Source organism: Ursus arctos, unplaced genomic scaffold (genome assembly GCF_023065955.2).
Source record: "Ursus arctos isolate Adak ecotype North America unplaced genomic scaffold, UrsArc2.0 scaffold_24, whole genome shotgun sequence".
NCBI lineage: Eukaryota > Metazoa > Chordata > Mammalia > Carnivora > Ursidae > Ursus > Ursus arctos.
This window is the reverse complement of record NW_026622919.1, coordinates 7,514,762-7,530,027: the sequence shown is the minus strand read 5'-3', so window position 1 is coordinate 7,530,027 and position 15,266 is coordinate 7,514,762. Positions and strand designations below refer to the sequence as shown.

General features: G+C 51.5%; 1 protein-coding gene across 2 annotated transcripts in view; it reads right to left on the bottom strand.

The window, feature by feature from the left end:
- SDK2 (sidekick cell adhesion molecule 2) overlaps positions 1–15,266 on the bottom strand; it is a 254,736-nt gene that overhangs the window by 58,242 nt on the left and 181,228 nt on the right. For both annotated transcript variants that reach the window (XM_057318008.1, XM_026512320.4), the window contains exons 11-17: positions 14,429–14,596; positions 13,477–13,579; positions 7,273–7,449; positions 6,783–6,919; positions 6,027–6,174; positions 2,079–2,219; positions 400–581 (exon numbers count right to left, since the gene is read on the bottom strand). In XM_057318008.1, coding sequence (XP_057173991.1) covers positions 400–581; positions 2,079–2,219; positions 6,027–6,174; positions 6,783–6,919; positions 7,273–7,449; positions 13,477–13,579; positions 14,429–14,596 — 1,056 coding nt within the window. The remainder of the gene's footprint in view (positions 1–399; positions 582–2,078; positions 2,220–6,026; positions 6,175–6,782; positions 6,920–7,272; positions 7,450–13,476; positions 13,580–14,428; positions 14,597–15,266) is intronic.

Below are 15,266 nucleotides of genomic sequence, written 5' to 3'. Positions count from 1 at the left end.
TCCGTTAGTTTGGGTTTAATAACACTTGCCTGACCCATCTCACAGGGTACCAATAAACAGAAGCGATGGAGGGGAACGTGCTTGGGGGAGGTTGTTACGTACAACGCTCGACGTGAGCCCTTTCACGATCCAGGTAACACGGACTCCGCAGAAGGTCCCTGTACCCCTGAAGCTTCTGCCTTCATCATGCACCCCCACAACTCCTCTGCCCCTCGGTACCCTCTCGTCCTACGGGGTGGCCAGGCACAGCGGGCAACAGCTCAGGACTCGGGGAAACAGGTGCCGTGGCCGAGGCAGGACTGGACAGGTGCGGGACTGGACAGGTGCAGGACCGACAGGCGCAGGCCAGGGAGGGAGAAAGAGAAGCACCAGCTCCCCGCGGTCACGATCCCCACCCACCTCCCTGCAGAGTCCACTCGGTGACTTTGCTACTGTAGACACCCAGCCCGGCGCTGTTGTAGGCGGCCACCTCGATCTCGTAGTTGGTCCAGATGATGAGGTCCTCCAGGAGCAGGTTGTTGACGTCAGCGTCCGTGATGTTCTTAAACTGGTACCCGACGGGCAGCCCGGCCAGGCAGTACCTGGGGGGAGGAAGGCAGGATGCAGCGGGACGGCACACCGGAGTCAGCCTGCTGGGTGCGGGCCCAGGAAACCGCGTGTGATGGTGCGAATGTTCCACACCCGTGCCGTCCAATAGGACAGCCACTCGCACGCATGGCCGCTGAGCACTTGAACTGAGGTTGGTGCAGCTGGGAACGTGTACTTTTATTTATCTTAAATTAAAGAACCACAGGTGACCAACGGCTACCTCCCCGTACAGCACAGGTCTAGAGGACTGTCTGTTCTTTTTGATGGGGTTGGACATTGGAGAGCTTAGCTGACCACGGACGCTAAGAGTTTCTGGGCAGATGACGTTGGTCTCACCTTGGAGGGGTCCTTGATGGAGAGCCACGTCCCAGGGTTGGGCTCATGTTCTTTGTCCCTCCAAAGGAGTGGCTCCCTCCTTTGACAGTGACTCACTTTAGTGGGAGAAAAACCTTGAGCTACACACTCTACACGTGGTAATACACAAGTGGGGTCTGTATGGGCAAAATCTGGGGGGATGGGCGGCTCATAGGAGAACCACAACGCTTGCGTTATTGGAAAATTAGAGGCCCCAGATGATTTTAATGTGTTACAAGACCCCATAGCGGCGGTTCTCAGAGTCTTCCCATGCCTCAGAAATACTCAGAAGGCTTGCTGAAACACAGGTTGCTGGGTCCACCCCAAAGTTTCCCATGATCAGGGGTTGGACCTGAGAGTGTGCATTCAAATGGAGGCCGCTGCTGGTCTAGGGACCACCCTTTGAGGACCACTCCCCATTAGCGTTCACCGAAAACCCACAACAAAATTAATGGATCACGAAGCAAAGTCAACAACAACTCCTTCCGGATCTGGGGCATCCCAGTGCTGGGAGAGCGAACACATACGGGCAAAGAAACATGCATTTTGCAGCCAGCCAGAATTCCGAATATCGATGGACGCTCAGTAGCTTCCATTTTATGCTAATTTGAATTTACGACACCAAATTAGTAGCACTTCATAACGGAGTTTGAGGTTACCAGGGAAGTACCCTCGGTCAAGTATAGACATGAAAGTCTTCATAACTGGGCCTCATTTTGTAGTAAGGACGAAAGGAGGTCCACTGTTTGACCAGTCCTTGGCGCAGTAGTTGGCTTCAGATGGAGTGCTCTTGGTTTTCCGGGTGGTTGGACCCTTGGAGAGTTACCCGTCTCCCTGTGCCCTATTCGTGGAGCCCTGACATGTGGCCAACCTGCCCATCCACACAGCCTTGAGGACATCACACCGTGCCTCCTCTTTCAAGCATTCCCATTAGTTCCCAAGGCTCTGCCTTCTGGAAGTTCCTCTCTATGTCTAACCTGAGTCCTTCCTACCAGAGCAAAGTCATTTCTTGTTGCCTGGTCCTTGTGAGATGGAAAAGGACCTACCGTGACTTGGCTGTTTTCTGATCTACTCCCGACGCTCCCTTTAAGTCAGGGCTGCCCTCCTTTCCCGGGGCGAGGGGAGGGGACACCTACCTGATGATGTAGCCCTTGAGAAGGCCATTCTGGTGACTCTCGGGAGGTGGCTGCCACTGGATCATGATGGACTGATTGGTCCGGCCGCTGGCGATGACATTCTGTGGAGGGGCTGTGGGGGGCTCCTCGGGGAGGGAGACCCTGGACATGAAACCATAAGAGTGGGTGGACCTTTCCACTCTTCGTCTCGAGGGCAAATACAGGAGTCTGATGGGATACAAGGAGGCTGCTCTGTTCCCGGAGTACTCTGCACAGCTGCTGTGTGCTTTTGGGCAAGTCACTTAACCTCTCTGAACTTGTTCCTTTATCTTTTAAAGGAGTATAATAAAGCTCCACTTGCCTGCTTTCTAAGACTGGTTGGGGCTCAAAGGACACCATGTATGGATGAATTCTTTTTTTTTTTTTTAAAGATTTTATTTATTTATTTGACAGAGACAGAGATAGCCAGCGAGAGAGGGAACACAAGCAGGGGGAGTGGGAGAGGAAGAAGAGGATCACAGCAGAGGAGCCTGATGTGGGGCTCGATCCCATAACGCTGGGATCACACCCTGAGCTGAAGGCAGACGCTTAACCGCTGTGCCACCCAGGCGCCCCTGGATGAATTCTTTTAACATACCGCGAAGCCCCAGATGTGTATGTCGTCTGTGCAGCTGAGGGACATGCCTCAGTTTCCTGGATGTCAGAGAAGTTGCTATGGGGGGCTGATGACGTCCTGAGTCCTCAGGTATTTCAGAAGCAGGAGTGTTAATAGTCACTTCCCACTTGTAGGCTGGTGGTGCCATGTGACGAGGCTTCCTTTTCTGCCCAGCTGAGACCCGGGGTGGGGCAGGGCAGGCCGGGTAAGGCTGGGCAGGCACGTTGGGCGGGGGGGAGGGGCAGGGGGCGTGCATCACCCGCTTCCAGAAGCGAGCATCCCTGCATTTCTTTCTCTGGCCTTGCTAGGGGACGCAGTGTTCCATTCCGGTGTATTGTTTGCCTAACTGACATGCATCCATTAGAACCAGAAGTTAATTATTTTTGATGGATGTCTCTCCCTTTCAGTTTATTTTTATGTTTTTGCTTTCTGACGGATAGCTTTCCAAAATGTACTGCGCACTCCCATGTCTTTGTAAAGCCGGTGAGCGAGGGGGATATAACCTTTTTCTTTGTGACTCGGGGCTATTAGTGTGAAGATTCATCAGGAAGATGAATTGGGGCTTGAAGTGAAGCCCAAAGACCTGGAGAAAGTGGAGGGGGTTTCCCTACACTTGGAGGCTTTCGGTTGTTGGGATTTTGTAGTTCTGAAGGGCTGGGGCCACGTCCACTCTGTTCCCTGCACCCCTGCTGGTCTACCCACGACCTGGCACATAGTAGGCGTTCGACAAACAGCAAGGGAACAAATCCTGTTGTTGCCCTCCCTGCCGCCTCACTTTCCTGTTCGGGTGTCATGACCCCTGTGGCATTCCCCCTCGTGAGAGCCGAACGACTCAAGCTCACTGGAACTGTGGCAGAACCAAATGTTCGATTTAAGCCAGAGGTCTGCATACACACACCTAAGAGAATCTTTTAAAGAGCCAAGTACATTCTTGGTTCCTTTGTAAAAATATCAGTTGACTATATATGTGAGTGTTTATTTCTGGGCTCTCTATTCTGTTCCATTGGTCTAAGTGTCTATTTTTATGCCAGGATCATGCTGTTTTGATTACTACAGCTTTCGAGTATAGTGTGAAATCACGAACTGCGATGCCTCCAGCCCCGCTCCTTCTCAGGAGTGCTTTGGCTACTCAAGGTCTTTTGGGGCTCCGTACACATTTAAGGATTTTTTTCCCCTAAATCTGTGAAAAATGCCATTGGGATTTTCACGGAGATTGCACTGAATTTACACATGGCTTTGGGTTAACACGGACATTTTAATAATAGTAATTCTTCTCAGTGGGGAAAGGACAGTCTCTTCAATACCTGATGCTGGGAAAACTGGACAGCCACATGCAGAAGAATGAAACTGGACCCCTATCTTACACCACTCACAAAAATGAACTCAAAATGGATTAAAGACTAAAACGTAGGACCCTAAATCATAAAACTCCTAGAAGAAAACATAAGGAAAAGCTCTTTGATGTTGGTCTAGGCAGTGATTTCCTGGATATGACACCAAAAGCACAAGGACCAAAAGCAAAAATAAGTAAGTGGGACCACAGCAAACTGAAAAGCTCCTGCAGAGCAGAAGAAACACTCCTCAAAACGGAAAGCCAACACATGGAATGGGGAAAACACCTGCGAACCCCGTATCTGGTAAGGGACTAATATTCAAAATATATAAAGAACACATACAACCCAATAGCAAAAAAAGAAAAACAACCCAATTTAAAAATGGGCAGAAGCTCTGCAACGGCATTTTTCCCGTGGAAACGCACAGATGACCAACAGGCGTGTGCAAAGATGCTCAGCATGACTCGTCATCAGGGAAAGGCAAATGAAAGCCACGATGAGATATCCCCTCACACCTGTTCGAGTGGCCATCATCAAAAAGACAAGAGATAACAGATGTTGGTGAGGATGTGGAGAGAAGGAACCCCAGGGCACTGGGGGTGGGCATGCAAACTGGTGTAGCCACTGTGGAAAATAGTACGGCGGTCCCACAGAAAATTAAAAATAGAACTACCGTAGGATCCAGCTATCCCATTTCCGGGTATTTATCCATCCAAAGGAAATGAAAACAGGATCTTGAAGAGATATCTCCACCCCCATGTTCACTGCAGCATTAGTCACAGCAGCCAAGACATGGAAACACCCGGAGTCTCTGTCCATGGATGAGTGGACTGGGAAGACGTGGTCTATGTATACAGTGGAATGGTATTCAGCCACGAGAAGAAGGAAATCCTGCCATTTGTGACAACATGGATGGACCTTGAGGGCATGATGCTAAGTGACATAAAGTCAGATGGAGAAAGGTAAGTCCCGTATGATTTCAGTTATACGTGAAATCTGAAAAAACCGGACTTAAGAGAACCAGACAGGAGAGTGGTAGTTACTGAGGGCCAGCGGGTGGGGGAAATGGGGAGATACTGGTTGAGGGCACAAATGTTCAGGAATAAGATTAGTAAGTTCGGGAATCTGAATAGAGCACGGTGATTGTAGCTAATAATACTGCATCATATACTTAAAAGTTGCTCAGAAAATAGACCTTAAATGTTCTCACCACAGAAAAGAAATGGTAATTTTATTTTACCAACACTGCGGCGGTAATCCTATTGCACTAAGTGTATCAAAGCACGTTCTCCACCTTAAACTCGCACCATGTTATGCGTTAATTGTATCTCAATAAATCTGAAAGAAGAAGAAGAAACCTAAAAGGGGAAAGAGGAGCACACAGCTTGGGTGCATGGGATTTGCGCTGCTGTCACTCTGACCTTTCATCCTACAGGGCTGAGGTGGCCAGAATGGCCTCCTACATAAGTGGGTCTTACCGGGTGATGTTTGAAAATGGATGACCCTCTGTTTTCACTTAATTTTTCATTATTTTGTAAAATCTTTGTTGAACGCTTAACAGGACCTGACATCGTGCAAGTCACTGCATACAGAGACCCGTGTGGGTCCCGTGGCACACTTACACCTCGGGTCCACGTGACAGTGATGGCGCCCCTGAGGAGCTAGACCGGAAATGAGGTAGTCTTTGAACGTGCCCGGCTCCCAGGGAGAGGGACCACTAACCCTGGTGGGTGCTTGTCCCACAACAGGCACTGCTCACAGTGCCTCCCGTGTCACCTCCTGTCATCCTTGCGGCGTCCCTGTGAGGAGGAGTGAGTAACGCTGCCCCATTCTACAGATGCAGACACGGAAGCCCACAGGGCCAGGGAGGTGGTGGCCAGGGTCTGCGCACAGCCAGCCCCACGCTGCCACATGGGACTCAGCCCCTCCCTCTGATGGAGTCACCCACACCCCTTCTGGAAGAACACCTGCTCCCCTCACCTCTCCGTGTCCTTGCTGAACTGTCCCTTCCCCACGTCGTTGACTGCACAAAGGCGGAACTGGTAGGAGCGCGCGGGCACCAAGCCCTTGACCATCACTGACGTAGCCTCAGGGTCCACACTGGCCAGGAGCACGGTCCAGGGGGCATCTACGAGGACAGAGGGTAGAGGCGGAGGTGGACATCCTGGGAGGCCATGCGCCTTGCCCCCATTCCAGCAGGGGCCCAGCCCAGTTTGGGCCAGCAGAGGACAGCCTCCCCCACTCGGTCCATGAGAGGCTGATCACATCATTTTTCTGGGTCCCCTTAGTCCAACTGTCCCAGGCGGCTGCAGCGCCCTGGGGAGGAAGCAAGGGCTCATAGGAACTGAGATGCACGTGTCTTTCCTAGCTTTTATTTTTTTCCCCTCAAATTGATGAGCTCCAGGCAAACTGTATTTAAAACACCATTCAAACAAGGCCTGCTAATTTTGGAGTTCACAGCTTGGGGTCTCGGAGGATAAAAAGCAAAAAATCGCCACCGCTGGGAGGCTCTGGAGTGGCAGGTCCCTGAGCCCCGCCCCTCACACGTGCCATCGTGTGCAACTGTCACAATGACCGGGGCGGGGGGACACATGCCAATGCTCATTTCGCAGGGAAGCTGGGGTTTCCAGAAGGTTTGCTCAAATGCACGAAACTGGGAAGCCGGGGAGCTGGAGCCTGGCCCCGGGCCGACTCCCAGAATCTGTGCTCCCAGCTGGCTGGGGCGGGGAGGCTTACTGTTCTCCGACATCTCCAGGACGTAGCGGAGCAGGGGGCTGTTGCCATCGAAGGGCTTGGCCCACGTCAGGTTGATGGCCCGCCTCTCCGCGGTGCTGAGGGTTGCCACGGGGTGCTCGGGGGCGTGAGGCAGCTGCCTGGAGGAGAGAGATGCGGTGGGGCCACCTGTGAGGCCTGGGGTCAGGGACACACAGGTGCCCAGGGCTCAGACGGAACGTCACGGTACCTTGTGCTCAGCCATACAGCTCGGCCTTCGGGCCATCTACCTGGAGGCTCTTCTCTCTGGCTTGGGGGCCCCCTGTCCAAAGCCATACCCAGACTCCCCTGATCTTAACAGAGGGCTTAACTGACCTGGGGGGAAGGCCCTGGAGGAGGCTTGGGTGTGTCCCCAGAGGGGAGCAGACCCAGGTCACACGTGGCCCCGGGCATCCGCCAACAGAAGTCTCCCATTGCTGCCTGTACCCCCTTTGCTGGGGGGGGGTGCCCTCACCTGACACGCAGGTGGGCACTGCGAGAGTCATTGCCTCCGGCGGACAGCACCCGACAGGTGTACGTGCCGATGTCCCCCGACCACGTCTGCGAGATGTGCAGGGAGCCGTTTTTGTCAAGACGGATGCGGGGGTTGTTCTCGGTGCCCAGGGCGGCCCCATCCTTCTCCCAGACGTACCTAAGGGTAAGCAGCAGTCAGTAAAGAGAGTTCGGGAAGCAGGGGGCGCTGCTGGATCTGGAAGAGAGCCCAGAGGTGGCAGGGCACTCCCCAGGAGACACGGGCCGCCAGGGCTGATCCTGGGCGGCAGCATGGCAGGGGGGGCACCCACGCAGCCCTCCGTCCCTGTCGCAGGGTGCTCTGTCCAGGAGGGTTAGCGCACGAAGCCATTATATCTCCACTTCAGGTCTAGGTCAGAGCCGTGTTGCTTTTGGCCAGAGGCCACGGCCAAGCAGCCAGCATGAAAGAGCCGGCGAAAGGTAATCTTCCGAAGAGGTTAAAAGATTACAGCTGGAAAAAGAATGAAAGTTTCCGCACAGACTACATTTTGGAATTAGTTTTATGAGGGGAATCATGAGATCAATGCATCACTGTGCCAAATTGACTTTAGTGTCCAAAAAATCACTTTAGCTTCGGTCAGTCAGTACAAAGGGGGACTTGAGAAATTACACACATGCCCGTGCCTGACAATAAGACATATCTCCTCTGGAATGATCCTGGAGGAAATACAACTATTATTGTCACCCACGTCACGTGGGGTGCCAGCTCCGGGGAGCACGCCATGCTGATGCCCCCTGCCCCGGGCAAGGTCAGCCAGGGCGCCGGGAGCCAGCGCAGGGAGCAGGAGAGGGGCCGAGCGGCTTTGCACACGACCCGTCCCTCGCTCAGCTGGGGACTGTGTGGCCTGAGCCACGAGGTGTTAGAACTATTTGTGTCAGAGAATCTAAGACTGTTAGGGAGGATGGGCCTGTAATATTTTTAAGCTAAGTTAAAAAAAAAATCAGAAAATTGCAACTACAAATAGGAAAAAAAAAATGTAGGGCAAGAGAACTGAAAAGCTTTCCCATCATGGGTAACCAGGAGTACCATCTGAACATCTCCCTTCCAGACTTTTCTCCCCTGCTCCAAGGGGCATCGTACCACACTGCTGCTCTGTTCTGGATTCAGACTCCCTGGCCCAGTGCTGCCTTGGCCACTTAGCAACTTCGTGATCCTGGGTATGTTTGTTTAGCCTCCCTGTGCCTTTGTTTCCTCATTTGTGGTACAAGGAAAACTAAGACCACGCACCTGCTAGGGTTGCTCTAAGGATCGTGTGAGTTCATATAAAATGCTTCCGGTAGAAGTTAGTCATCATTTTGTACTGCAACTGTTCCAGCACATGGAGGTAAACAACGGCCATCCGTCCTGATTCAAAGCTGCTCTTCCCACCCAACAAAGTATCATCAACTCCTTGTAATGGGACGCTTCCACGCCCTGGTTTTTATCGGCTCACAGTGCGTCACATACCGTCGCTCTGGGACTGCTCCCGCCAGGCTGGGCGGCCGGGGCAGCTCCTTGTTTTCTGATATTATAGTTAATGCTGCGAGGAACATCCTTGCAGCATATTTTCATACATTCTAAATCATTTCCTCGAGGATAAATTCTCAGCGGTGAAATTGCTGAGTTAAATTTTAAGCCTTTTTATATACATTTACAAATTGTCAGAAGTAATCACCTTCAATTCATCTCCGTAGCTAGAAAACAATCATCTTTGCCAGCGCGGATGGCATGCGTAGAATTCTACTTAAAAGCAAATCTAGGTGCAGAGAGCAATTCCTGCTTAAGAAACAGCCCACGGCAAGCAGACGTTCTTTGCCCCAGGACGTGGTGTTTGAGGAAGGGTGTATCACCACCTGTGGAGCCTTTGCACCCAAACAGCTAAGCCTGAATCTAACCAGCCAGTTACTTGAATCTAATCAGAAATACAAGGGATAGAAGAACAAGCGTACGGCACCAGAAAAAGTAGCTAGCCAAACCCAGGATGTGAGGTCTTCTACAGTAGGGGGTCAGCAAACTGCGGCCCCCTGTTTGTTTGTGTAAATAAAGTTTTATTGGAACACAGACATGCCCATTTGCTTGCACACTGCTTGTGACTGCTTTTGCATAGCACAGCAGACTTGGAGAGCTGTGACAAAAGCTATCTAGCCCCCAAAGCCTAAAATATTTACTCTGTCCCTTTATAAAAAGAGTTAGCTGGATCGCTGTCCTATAGAACCTGGTTTCTCCCACTAATTAATCGCAGGTAAATGAAGCAGCAATGAAACCAAAAATGAAAAGGAGGGGGAGGGGACTGTGTAGAACTAAGGAGACACACCAACCAAATGCCACGTGTGGACCTTGTTTGGGCTCTGAGTTAAACCAACTAACTTTTAAAAGGACATCTTTCAGACAATCGGGGATGCTGTGATATGGTATTAGCAGACACCACGGGATGGCTCATTGTGCTCCGTGCGACAGGGACATGGTTGTTACGCTTAAAGAAAAGTCCTTTTAAGTAAGAAATGCACATTGACATATTTGAAGGTGAAATGACACGCTTGAGATTTGCTTTTAAAATACTACAGTGAAAAATAAAGTGTCTGCGTGTGTGTGTGGTGGGGGGATGGGTAGGAGGAACCAGCTAAGCCAAATGTTGACAATCACTGAGTCCAAGAGATGGGTACCTAACCAAAGATATGAATGTAGGGGCGCCTGGGTGGCACAGCGGTTAAGCGTCTGCCTTCGGCTCAGGGCGTGATCCTGGCGTTACGGGATCGAGCCCCACATCAGGCTCCTCTGCTATGAGCCTGCTTCTTCCTCTCCCACTCCCCCTGCTTGTGTTCCCTCTCTCGCTGGCTGTCTCTATCTCTGTCGAATAAGTAAAATCTTTAAAAAAAAAAAAGATACGAATGTAGTGATCCAGAGGGGCACCTGCACCCCAATGTTTATAGCAGCGATGTTCCCAAGAGCCAAACTGTGGAAAGAGCCCAGATGCCCATCGACAGATGAATGGATAAAGAAGATGTGGTGTATGTACACAATGGAATAGTACTCAGCCATCAAAAATGCAATCTTGCCATTGCACTGATGTGGATGGAACTAGAGGGTATTATGCTAAGCGAGGAAATAAGACAATCAGAGAAAGACAATTATCATATGATTTCACTCATATGTGGAACTTAAGAAACCAAACAGAGGAGCATAGGGGAAGGGAGGGAAAAATAGAACAAGATGAAGTCGGCGGGGGGGAGACAAACCATTAGAGACTCTTAATCATAGGAAATAAACTGAGGGTTGCTGGAGGGGACGTAAGTGGGGGGGATGGGGTAACTGGGTGATGGACATTAAGGAGGGCATGTGATGTAATGAGCACTGGGTGTTATATGCAACTGATGAATCACTAAACTCTACCTCTGAAACAAATTATACACTATATGTTAATTACTTGAATTTAAGTAAAAAAATAAAAATGAAAAAAAAAAAAGAGATGGGTGCGTAAGGCTTAATGATCTGGGTCTCTCTGCGCTATGCGTGAAAATTTCCACAGTAGAAAGTTAAAAAAAAAAAAAAAGTAGAAAGAAAGAAACAACTCATGAGTCCATTCAATTCAGGGTAGACACTTTCCAAAATCATCTGTAATTATATAGCTGGCTATTAAACAATTTTGATGAGCAATTTTCAGGCCTCCTTTCAGCTTTAAATAATATTAGATAGTCCTCAGGAAATCAAAGAAATATAAAAATATTTAGTTACAAGGACATTCATCATGATGTTTCCTTTTTTTTTCCCAACACGGGGCTCAAACCCATGACCCGGAGATCAAGACCTGAGCTGAGATCAAGAGTCAGATGCCCAGTTGGGCCACCCAGGCGCCCCGTAATGTTTCTTAATATTAGAAAAAAATTGAGAAACCATCCAAATATCCAACATTAGGGAACTGGTAACAGAAATTACGTTACATCCACACAATGGATGAGTGAATAACATATAATGAAGTTTGTGCAAGAATATTTATCGACAGGGGAAGACATTCACAATGGGTTCTTAAGGGAAAAAGCAGACACAGAAACTGTGTTTCTAGGTGTTTTATAAATGACACTCTAATATTATTATCTCTAATTGAGAGAAACAGATAAACCTATTTTTCTTCTTTTTCTCCCTCTCCCTCCCTCCCCATTTTTCGGGGGCTTATCTGCATTTTCTGTATTTTCCTCCTGAAAAGGATATCTATAAGCTGTATAATAAAAAAAAAGCCAATGGAAATATTCACTAGTATTGATAGTGGACACAAGTGGACTGCTCAGAGTTAGTGTAGATCTGGGCTCAGATACCGAACAGAAGAGTTTCTCCTAAGGCAGTTCTGGAAGATTTCTGGGATGGCAACCCAAACCTGCTCAGGCTATGACCCTGGACCCTGGCTTGATTTTGAGGACGGCACAGAGCACAGAATTAAGTGGCCATCACTTTAATTTGACTGGGTTGTTTGCTGGGTCATTTCTAGCCTGTCTGGTCAGGGAACTCCCAGCGTGTTCCCTAAAGCTCCAACAGGATTTTCAAGTCCAAGGGAGGGGTGGGAGATATGGGGGTGGCTTTGGCCATAGACTGACAATTTTGGGGCCTAGAGGACCAATTCTGTTCTCTCTCCTCATCAAGAAAAGATTGCCCTAGATGGGGAGTTCCATTCTCAGGCGAACACCCCTCAGTGAGCTGGAATAGGGTTTCCCATCTGTGGGTTCCTAGGGGTCCTTGGGCAGCTATATCGCAAGAGGTCACTGAATCCCTTTGTTCAGTAAGAATTGTCTAGAGAATGAATAAAACGTGCAGTATTTTCCAAATGCTGGCTGGATAATATTTTAATAACCAAAACACCAATTTATTTTAACTTGTTGCTGAATTAATGTAGCTTTTTATTATTATAAAGTTTTCAATTAATACGTGCTAAAATCATAACTACCACTTATGTGTGGGTCTGAGACCCACAGCGGTATTCTCTGGTGGTGGGGGGGGGGGGTATGCGGGGTTCTCTTGGAGAACAGCTTTATAGTTGACATTTTTTTTGACAAAATTTAATAATCCCAGGAATAAGTGTATTCTATTTCTTGTGTTGACAATACTTTAACGAGCCTTGTGATTTCAAGGCTCCTGCTTGCTGGCAACACATGACTGTCCTAAAGGGTCAATGTTTAATGTTCAAGGAGGTGTTTCTCAAACTGGGGGCCCACAATGGATTCTCTGAGAATGGGTGTGGGTTGAAAAGTCTAGCACCCCTTATGCCCACCCTGGCTTCCGGGGGCCCATTCTGTGCGGTGGCATAGGCTGTCATATGCCCAATGGCCACCAGATGGCGCCGCAGGACGCAGCTGCCTCCAGAGCGGTGGGGGCCAAGCCTCCCAAGTGGCATCAGCGCCCGGCCCCTTCCAGCCTCGATGCCCGTTGCTTTGGCAGTGATATTGGCCATAAAACACAGAAGCAACATGGAGGGAATATTTGTTTCTAAGGAAGCAGTTAATTTTTTTCACTCGGCATCCCGGAGCTCAAGGGAGAGCCCCGAAGGGACAATTTCCTCCTGGTCTTAGTTCCCGAAGCCCTTCCTGGGGTTGGTCCAGGTGTCCGCAGCCCATGCTTGGGAGGGGTTCTGGCCTTTACACCCTGCTTGGCTGCTGCTGTCCTGTCTCCAGTGGCTTCCCCGGGGTGGGGGGGTCGGGGACCTGGTTCCCTTCAAGCCAAGTAGCTCACCAAAGTCCTGGGTGGTGGGGTGGCCCCATTTTGGGGTGCTTTCCTCTCACATGTGTCTCCTGCCCTGGCCTACCTCTGCTCCTACGCCTCTTTACCCAGATCCGTCTGCTGTCCACACGGTGGGCAGAGGGTCTAAGATCTGGGTCTGAGATTGCGCTAGAATGGGGTCCTGTCTCATGGCTAGAGCAACTCAGAGTCTCCACGTGTCACCAACCAAAATGCCTCTTTCTCCCCTCCTCCCTCCTGCATCCCTCCATCCTCCATTTTTCCACATCGCTCCCACCCCCAACACGGCCCAATTCAGTTCAAGCTAGCTCAGCCCCGCACCCGCTCTGCAGGTGGTCCCCCCAAGGCCCCACAGCGACACTTACCTCCTTGGTGTCAACACTCGCCCAGCTATCCCTAAAGCTGCCCTCCCCTTTTGCCTCCATGGGGCCACAGCAGAGGGAGTACCTGACGGTCACTCGGGGGTCGTGGGTCACTCCGCACACCATGGAGGCCTGGGTACCCTTGATGACACTCTGGTCCTGGGGAGGCTTGGTGATGCGGGTCCGGGCTGAAAGACAGCAGGGAGACAGGGTGCTGAGAAGGGGACTAGATGCAGAGTAACAGGTGAGATGCAGGTGTGGGAAAGGCGTCTTCAGGTGACCCGGGCCCATGTGGCTGAATTCTATGGGCAGGAGAAGGCAGACCCAGCGTGTGGACGGCTCTACCGTGGTGGCTGACCCAGAATGGTAACAAGAACAGTGTGCCTCCATGGTACTTGCGTTCTTGGAAGCCACGTTCAGAGTGGGGACTCATTTAATCTTCTCCCAGGAAACCCTGGGGAGGGATGAACAAATGGAAATTGGAGAATGATCAGCACATGAGTGGTCCAGCCAGGGTAAAAATAGGATCGTCTGATTCCTGGTCTGCTGCCTCGCATGCCAGCCCACGGGGGGCCCACGGGCATGTCTATCTTGGGTGCGGATCCCAAGCGGTGCAATCTGATGATGCAAGGGGCTTGAGAAGTTTCTGGAAAGTGGGGCTCAGCCCCCTATAGTCCAGGGTCAAGTCTGGCCGGTAGCCTGTCTGGGTAACACAGTGGAACACAGCCTTGTCTGTCGGCTGACGTATTATCTACGGCCGCTTTCTTGATGAAAGAGACAAGTCAGTCAAGGAGTCGGGACGGACGCCGTCTAGCCCACAGAGCCCAAAATAGTTCCTATCTGGCCCTTCACATGGCACCGTCTGCAGAACCCTGGCCTTCCCGGTCCTTCTCCTCTGGATTCATCTGTCCCTGTCCTTCTTACAAGACGCACCCTGGTGAGACAGCCGTGCGACGAGGAGGTGCTGGCGGTGAGAGCCCGTGCTCAGCACACATGTGCGCACGGACGTGTGAAGCATTTCCACTCCGCACACTCACCCCACACAACCAGGTCAGCCGAGGCTTCGTCAACCCCCCGCGAGTTGGTGGCCAAGCAGGTGTAGGTGCCGGCATCGGAGATGTGCGTCGGGCTGACAAGCAGGCTCCCCGACTCGAGCAGCGTGAAGCGAGGCAGCTGGACGGAGCCGCTGGCCAGGATGCGCTCCCCTGAAGGCGACACGGGGCGGGCTCGGGGTGGGCTCAGGCGGCGGCACGCAGCCCCCTGCTCTCTGGGACCTCGCATCTCCTGTTCCCTGGTGGCTCTGGGCAGGTGCCCTCAGGCAGACCCCCAGCTTTAGAAATGCTGGGAGGGCCGGGGCGGTGGGGGCCGGGCCGGGGTCGGGGCTGAGGCCCAGGAAGGTTTCTGACACGGTGACGGGCACAAGGACACCAGGTCACAGAGCCCGGGTCCCCTGGCGTCTCTCCACCCACCACGCTGTCTGCCCTTCACCAGGGAAGGCCAGGGACTGTCTCCTGATGCAGCCAGGCACAGCTCTTGGAGACAGCTGGTACCCGGGCCGGGGGGAGGGGGCAGACAGCTCTGACAAGGTGGTGACGGGCATCCTGCCGCAGGATGCTTCCGGAGAGTCACCTTCAGGAGAGCAGAAGAAAGTGATGGGTGGGAGCAGCCAGGAGCGGGGGCAGGGCGGACAGGGACGGGGGTGGGGGGCAGCCCTCCGTCTGCGGTGGGACCCGGGCAGGCCTGGTGCCTGGGGGGGGGGTTGTGGGGATCTGTCCCGGGCGGGAGCCTGACAGTGCAGGTTTTGGAGACTGTATCTAGTTTTTAAAAATTTTTGTTTATTTATTTGGGGGGGACAGAGAGCACAGAGGGAGAAGG